Source organism: Dermacentor silvarum, chromosome 7 (assembly GCF_013339745.2).
Source record: "Dermacentor silvarum isolate Dsil-2018 chromosome 7, BIME_Dsil_1.4, whole genome shotgun sequence".
NCBI classification, from domain to species: Eukaryota; Metazoa; Arthropoda; class Arachnida; order Ixodida; family Ixodidae; genus Dermacentor; species Dermacentor silvarum.
Genome location: NC_051160.1, coordinates 33,560,901 through 33,569,294, shown reverse-complemented (window position 1 = coordinate 33,569,294; position 8,394 = coordinate 33,560,901). Strand labels below are relative to the sequence as shown.

At 45.1% G+C, this 8,394-nt stretch overlaps 2 protein-coding genes across 2 annotated transcripts in view; one reads left to right on the top strand and one right to left on the bottom strand.

Annotated features, from left to right (window-relative positions):
* Nucleotides 1-354, bottom strand: part of LOC119457894 (uncharacterized) — a 103,081-nt gene extending 102,727 nt beyond the window's left edge. Inside the window, exon 1 of the mRNA XM_049670513.1 lies at nucleotides 2-354. The gene's annotated coding sequence lies outside the window, so the exon portion shown is untranslated. The remainder of the gene's footprint in view (nucleotide 1) is intronic.
* A 413-nt stretch (nucleotides 355-767) lies between these two features.
* On the top strand, nucleotides 768-7,373 carry LOC119457897 (O-phosphoseryl-tRNA(Sec) selenium transferase-like). Its single transcript, XM_037719662.2, is given in 3 exon segments — nucleotides 768-2,417; nucleotides 5,161-5,382; nucleotides 7,147-7,373. Coding segments are annotated over 3 exon segments (1,770 nt in total). The 5' UTR covers nucleotides 768-1,036; the 3' UTR covers nucleotides 7,314-7,373.
* Nucleotides 7,374-8,394: the final 1,021 nt, after the last annotated feature.

Genomic DNA, 8,394 nt, shown 5'->3' with positions numbered 1-8,394 from the left:
CAGCCACTAGTCGCTCCTTCACCACGTTCAGCTTCGGTATGGGTGGGTACACGTAGCCGTTGACGGTGGCAAACCGAGGCACCGCACCTTTAAGCAATGCCTCGCGGCACGTCCCGCATACCGGCTCGTCCTCCACGGCTTCGGAAGAGATGCACTGCCGCAACGAACCCGTGGCTATTTCACGCTGTTGGGCATCCCGCACGCCGCCGATCGCGGCCGAGTCTCCGGCGAACCAAACACGGTCACAGACGGCACACGTGGCGCCGAACGGGTTGCCGATCAACTCCCGTTGAAACCTCGCAGTCGCCCCGGGGAAACGATCCGATGGTGTGCAGTCGCGGCGGCGTGCATCGCTCTTGCACTAGGCGTAGTCCAAAACCAACGCAACGCGAACACCTCAACCATAGAATAAAGAACCATGGTGCGCAGTAGCAGCATAGAATAAAGTAGCAGAACTAGCGACGCTGTAGTCAGTCGCGGCTTCTTTCATAACAAGTTTAGGGATTTTTCTCGCAATCTAGAGAATTTTTGGGTGTCAATCTAGGGATAATATTGCACACGTAGTTGGCAACACTGCTTTCCTCACGCGGTGGATGCGTCTACAGCTGAGCTTTCGACCGCTAATTATTTCATTTCATTCAAGAAATCCTTCCTGAATTCCGACTTTTTTGTTTATTCTAGAACTATCGAAGTTATGGCTTCGACGACGACAGCCTGTTGAAGGCGAACGGAAGTAAACTACACGTCCCACATCGCCGACGGTAAGAGCACGTTGAAACCACGAGCTTCCAAGAGTGCCGTTGGTTTTCGCTGTATTATTTTAATGCTTGTCCGTTTGACCGCTAGTCGTCTACGTAGCCGCTTTTACGGCGATCGCGCAGTGAATACGAAACTTGCAACCTTTCCGTCTGTCTATCCGCATTTAACGCGGTGTTTGATGAATGACTAGCCGGAGTACAGCGTGAGCAGGAAATACATACGTTCCCTCTCTCTGCGTACTTTTTTGAACGCTCTGGCTCCGTCCTGACGACACACCATGAATCCGGGCAACATAGCCTTGGCTAAGAAGTACGTCAAGCCGTCGTACGTCGTGCAGGCCGGACAAGCCATCGGCGTGCACGAGTCCAAGGTATCGCAGTTGCTCGAGCAGGGTCGCATCCCCGACGACGGCTGGGACGACGCCACCATTGAGCTCATGCTTCACCAGCTCTCGATGATGGACAGCAACAACTTCCTCGGTAATTCCGGCGTCGGCGAACGCGAAGCTCGGATCGCGTCGACCCTGGTCAGCCGCCGCCACTACCGCATGGGCCATGGCATCGGCCGCTCCGGCGACATCTGCGAAACGCAGCCGAAGGCGGCCGGCTCGAGCCTTATGAACAAGCTGACAAACTCCATGCTGCTTCACATGCTTCAGGCGGCCGGGGTGGCCGCCGCCAAGTCGTGCTTCATCGTTCCCATGGCGACCGGCATGTGCCTGTCCCTCTGCATGCTCGCCTTCCGGAGGCAGCGTCCGCAGGCGCGCTACGTCGTGTGGTCCAGGATCGACCAAAAGTCGTGCTTCAAGTCGATCCTCACCGCCGGCTTCGAGCCGGTCGTCATCGAGCTTCTGCACGTCGGCGACGAGTTACAGACGGACGTCGGGGCCATGCGCGCCAAGATCCGGGATCTCGGACCGGAGTCGATCGCGTGCGTCCTCACGACGACGTCGTGCTTCGCGCCCCGCGCGCCGGACAGCATCGAGCAGGTGGCGCAGCTGTGCGCCGAGTTCGACGTGCCTCACCTGGTGAACAACGCGTACGGCGTCCAGTGCACCAAGTGCATGCACCTCATCCAGCAGGCGTCGCGCGTCGGTCGCCTCGACGTGTTCGTGCAGAGCACGGATAAGAACTTCCTGGTTCCCGTCGGTGGCGGCGTCATCGCGGGCTTCGACAAGAAGCTCGTGGACGGCATCGCGCAGACGTACCCAGGTCGCGCCTCGGCCGCCCCCACTATGGACGTGTTCATCACCTTGCTTTCGCTCGGCCTGTCCGGTTACATGAGGCTGCGCGATGAGCGGCGCGACATGTTCAAATACCTGCAGGAGAGCCTCGCCCAGGTGGCTGAAAAGCATGGTCAGAGAGTGCTCCGCACACCCAGCAACCGGATTTCCATGGCTATGACCGTTCCGGCTACCGACGCCGACACTGTGACGGGCATCGGGGCGATGTTGTTCACCCGTCTCGTTTCTGGTGCTAGGGCCGTGCCCACAGACCGAACCGAGCCCAAAAAAGTGAGCGACTGGACTTTCCAGAATTGGGGTTCGCACTCCAACTGCTACCCGTCTGCTTACCTGACGGCGGCCTCTGCCCTGGGCCTGCAAAAGGAAGAAGTGGACGTGTTTGTGCGAAAGCTAGACAAGGTACTGACCAAAGCATGTAGCAGCCCGAAGGGCGAATGTAACTGTGCCGAAGTCTGATGACAGTTAGCGATTCGGCAAAGGTCTTTCTCGAATGCGTCGTCGAGAATGTTGACTGTGGTGAAGCCCTTGACGTCGATGGCATTTCTTGTGGTTATGTGGGCCAACTTCAAAGTATTTTTTGTATTTTCAGTCAAGTGTCTCGCAAAAATTGCTGGCCAACTGGCGCACGTTTGACTTTCAGCAAAATGTAGTCTCTCTCAGGCGAGCGACCGCTAGTGGTTATAATCGCAGTGTTCTTGGTCGTCAGATGTTGAAAGAACAGTTGTCAGTTGCTTTCAAGTACTACTATCTATAGCGACTATTAACAACTAAGTACAGTCAAGCATGCTTCGCATATCGGTGTCTTGTAGACAAAGCCAAAAATTTCTGTTTTCTAGTCACCTCAACAGACATAGTGTAAGGTACGGAACCTGGAGTGTTCACCATGCATTTATCGCAACTGTGGCAGCATTTAGAATAGCTCAGTTGCAGAGCAATTGTGAGATTTTGTGTGTTACTCAAAGCTGCAATGGACTCAGAGCCTATAAAACGATGTGATGTGATGGATTTTTTGTTGCCACTAGCTACCTTGAAGCCATCTCTGGTGAATTGCCCATCACTGGCTGTAATGCGGAAAAAGTAATCCCTTATGGAAGGCCTGTTTGTACTCTGCGATACAAAAAAATCAAGAAATCAAGCTAAAGAAAAGGTACTGCAAGTGCTATCTAACTGAGATGAGCAGTTTGAGCTTGAAAACGGGTTTTGTTGTTGCTTCGTTGTAGTTAACATAGAGTATGTGATGTCTTGCATCATGTGATATATATGCATCCACATTTTTGTTTTGCCAATTTTTAAGTAATTTGATGTTTCAGTATGTGTCTCACTTGTCATTAAAAATTTCTGCATTGTTGAAAGCGACCCTTAAGGGGTTTTTCACAAGGCCTCACCGGAAATTCTGTTTACACATGATGATGAGTCTGTGTTATGCAGCGGTTTGATATTTTGCAGACACATATGCCCAAACCTGGTGAGGGCCCCTTTAACAATTTATTCAGCCCCAGCAAGTGCCTGTATTGGGTATGCACTTGATGTCATTCGTGAGGAACACTAGTGTTGTCCGTTGTTGCCACCATGTTGCCGATAGTGATTACAGTTCACGTTGAGCACATTGAATTCAATGCTTTTCAAAGTTAACTGGGAATTGATTATGTGAAGTATTCATACTGAATATGTGAAGTATTCATACTGAATATGAACTGAGATGCCAGCAGAAGTATGTGGAAGTGGTTTAGTGATATTCTTGCCGCTAGGTTCTGAGAAAATTGACACTATTTCGTAATTTGACATAAGCCATTATGTCGTCACGGATGATGAAAAACAACCACGATGTGCGTTTTAAGTATCGCAAAACGAGATAAATATCCCGGATGCAGCGCAAGCACGGCAACTCGCCACACAATGTCATGTCATGATTTTTTGTGTTTTAGGCAAAGAAAAAGCTATTCTTACCATATGAAACGTGAGGAGATGGTCATTTCGTCCACGTATGTGAAGGTCTTGCTTCTGGCATCTAACCAGCATATTTAAACAAAAACTTTGTTCTTCACGTTTGTAACACACCAGTCACTAATAAAAATCGACTTGCAAAATGATTATGCCCTTAAGCTACCTTCGGGTCTTGGGAGGTTAAAGGAAACCTAAAGAAAAATATAGTTCGAGCTGTATTACTAAATTACCCTCCTAAAAAGCTGAAAAAGGCACTTTTTCCATCAAAGAAGGCTTGCTAAGCCAGAAAAGACAAGCTAAAGACAGCTGGAAGTTCTTGCACCAGCTCGTCATGACATGTATTTTGATGGCATTTTGCTCTTGCCTAATTAACATTCTATTGGCAAAGATAGACTACAATGTGTTTTAAAGGAAGCACATGCAGACTGAAATTGGTTTCAAAAAATTTAATTGGGCCATGACTGGCCCAATACGAAAAATGCTTTTTATATCTGAGACATTCCAGTGACGTGCGTGCACTGTGGTTTCGCCATTGAAAAAAAAAAATAATGAAACTGACTTTTGTTTTCATTTCTAATAATTAACCTATAACCATGAAATTAACTAAAATAATATTTTGAAAGAATGCCTTATCAGTCTAAACTGGTTCAGTGTCTCTCTTCAGTGTCCCTATAACACATTATGCTTAGGTAAGGGTCACCATAGAAAAACTGCCGATCGAATTGATCAATTTCTCTAGGCGTGTGTGGTAATGAGAGTTGACTTGTGCACTGATCAGCAAGTAAATAGTATGTGTAGACATTCAACATGACACTCGCTATCACATGATCACAGCTATAAAGCACGCAGGAAGGGTGATGACAGAGGTCAATAATAGATGGCGCTACTTTCATTATGCTAGGTGATAGATAGATGGGGTTTCAGTCAGTAACCTTTCAAAACCCAACATAGCTTTACCCAAAACTGCACTTCAATTGCCACTGTAGTTGTTCGGAACTACCGTGATACCTGTAGTTGCTGTTCAGCTATTGCTGTAGTTCCAAACAAAGTTGTAGTCATAGTTATAGCTGATTGATCGATAGCCAAGTGCCTGCTGGATGCAAAGAAGATAGCTACAACGTATCAACTGATTGACGGTGATTGCACTTTACAGAGCTTGCATGGCTGAATATAATACTCTGGTGTACAAATTTTGTGTTGCAGGGGACGAACAGCCTGTTGAACGTACAACAAAAGAAGCATGCTGCTTTTGCGTAAAAGATTCTACCGTTTCGTGCGGCGGGTGTTTCCTTCTTTGGAGCATGCAGACCACGAGAAAGTCAAACGACGCCTCAGTTTTATTTACGCTTTTTCAGCATGGCAGGGCTTTGCGTTGATGCTGTATATAATCTACAAGCGCAGGGCACCAAAAGACGAAGAAGGAGCCATCGACTACCGTAAGCACCGCTGCTGTCCCTTAAACTGCATCCGAATTTTAGGAAACTTCTGCAGTCACAATTATCACTTAGTTAATCAAGTGTTTCAAAACCCAACATAACTTTCGCGAAAAACTTCAGCGATAGCTATAGTTTTTGAGCTGTCACTGTGCTTATTCAAAACTAACACAATAGCTGCTACTCAGCTATCACTGTAATCCAGCTGACATCATAGCTCTTTACAGCAATAGCTGCTGTTCTATTTGTTGCTGTAGTTCCGACTACAACAATAGCTGTAGTTCCTGTGCAGCTATCGCTGTTGTTACACTGTCACCGTTCTGAACTACTGCAATAGCTGGAGTTGCTGTTCAGCTATTGCTGTAATTGAGAACTTGCGCTAGTCTTGCCCGACAGAAAATCAACTAGTGCATAACATTCTGCATACTTTAGTAAACGAGAAATTGCCCCCAACTTATTACTAACCACTCAAGGAGTGTCACTGTAATGTTGATTGTTTTAGGTAGTCTTTCTTTTCATTAGAAAATAGAGAGTGGAATAAATTGCCTCTGGAGCTCAACTAATGCTCTATCATTAGATAACTTATGCTTGTGCAAGACACATTTGTGTGCACTGCGGGACACTAAAGCAAAATATTAAGTCGAGCTAGTTTGATAGATGCGTCTACAAGTATATAATCGTTTTTTGTGTCCCGATATATCACTTTGTAGCGTAAACAATTACCACCGATAATTCTGCTGCTGCTCAATTTGAACCGTCTGATGGATGAGTTGACGTAATCCCCGCATGACCTCCCTCTGTGCTGACGTCACATGAGAGGTACCATAGTCCACAACAGGTGGCGCCACTTTGATTTCTCATTTTCGTAGATTTTTCACTTGCAAAAGCTTTGTGCTTACTACCAATGATGAATTCGTTATTACAGGGACCTAATATTTCAATCTAAGCTCAACTTAATTTTCCTTGAGTGTCCCTTTAAGAGGAAGCTTTACCTAAATGTCAACTCCGATTATTTCCCGATTAAATGCATGTAAAATGCAGCAATTGTCTCATCAGACAACTGCTTCACTGATTTAGATTAAATTTGTTGCACATAAGAAGGAAAGTTAAATTCTGTGGACTGTAAGGAGCAGAATTTTGATTTAGAGCTTTGAGAATGTTTTAAGAAAATTGCTGAAAATCGGCAAGCTTAAAATACCCATGAAGCAAAAAGGTTACAAATCCAGAACTCCGCACTAAAAGCAGATAACGCAGTTCTACAAACTGCATCTGTAGACAAGTGTGATATATGTACATTTATAGCTTGCATGAAATTGTTATGCCTTACAAGAATTTTGCAAATGTCCTACTCACAAATTATTGGCGTGTATATATATATTAGAAGTACAGTACATCAATTTCGTCTGCTATTGTGATATCGCATTTTTTTTAACAGCCAAGTTCAACAGTTTAACTTGCGCTTGTTTTTCGAAATTTTTAATAATTTTTGTAAAAAAATTACAATCTAAAAAAAAATTCCTCCCTACAGTCACTAGATTTGAACTTTTTCTTTGAAATGCAACTAACCTCATCAAAATTTGTGCATTGGATTCCAAGCAAAACAATTTTTCCGTTCCCATGCATTTAGCTAGGAGCTCTCAGGCTAAAGCTTTTCAACTTATGACAGCCATACAAACAAACGTGTGCATTTGCACTGCAGTGATGTCTTGATGATCATATTTCGTGGCTAACACTTTCTGTTTACTTTTGTCTCATTGCTTTTTACAGCGAAGTTACTTACCACAGCACACAAGGATGCCCACAGCGGCACGATTATTTATTTCGGTCGTGGTAAGCCTTCCAAAGAGCACCTTACTGAACAGGACCTGGCCAAGATTCGAGAAGAGCACGAAGCAGCCATAAAGGCAAAAGAACATGAATCGGCCAGTGCTTAGCGTTACAACATAATAGGGTTACAGTCTCTCAGAATACATACTATATCATCTTGTAATGAATGAGGCTGAGTGTTTCCTGTACAACATTTATTGACACAAGCCAACAAGTGCAGGTTCAGGTGAACCTACTGCTTCAACAATGAAAGCCACATTCTGAATCAAAGCAGAGAAACATTTTGTAGGACAACAGCAATAAACAGAAGTGTACACACATACACACACGCACAGCTGTGCGCATCATCGCATTGTGGCTTCCTCAAATGTACAAACTGCTGTCATTGGTGCAGTACCTCAAATTGTGACCAGTGCACCTGCATTGAACTGGTAAGCTAGTAGCAGCTCCGCGCATGCATAATTCGGCAATAGAACTGTTCAAGCTAACCTCTTGGCACAGCCTTGCAAATGAGAAGTTGGAGAGCATTTTGACAATGCAACACAAATTTGCCTAAAAACGACATCAATAGCTGTAGTTTCTTTCACCTATCCCTGTCCTTAGTTCAGAACTACAATAGCTGTAGCTGTTCTTCAGCTATTGCTGCATTACAGAACTAGAGTTTGTGAGCTATTGCTGTAGTACAAAACTACAGCAATAGCTCAAGAATCTTGCATAAGGAAGATGCCCGCTATGTTTTGAACATGGCTGTATTTACTTGCAAGAGTTGTGGCATACGTCCTTTTTTACTGCATAACTCACATTTGCACCTACTCATTTACACTTTCATGCATAGTTCATAGGGAAAGTCAACATTTCAGTGAAAGGAGACATGACCTAGTGACACTGTCACATGCATTACTGACAGGAAATACATAGTTTTATAGCTACTTGCTTTTGTCCCTTGTTACATAACATCTGTTGCAGTAGAATTTAGCTGAGAATTGTTAACCAGAACTTTTACTCTACCGGTAAACTACATTTTTTGCACTAACAAGCAGAACAATGTGTGGGGGCGGGAAAAAAATAGTAAAAAGCTGGAACACACATGAAATTCAAATTGGGACTCTTTTTCGTCCACTTAACGCATGAAATCACCGAAATGACGAACCAATCAGGGAGGAGAGGTTGCCTTTATAGCAACAAAGG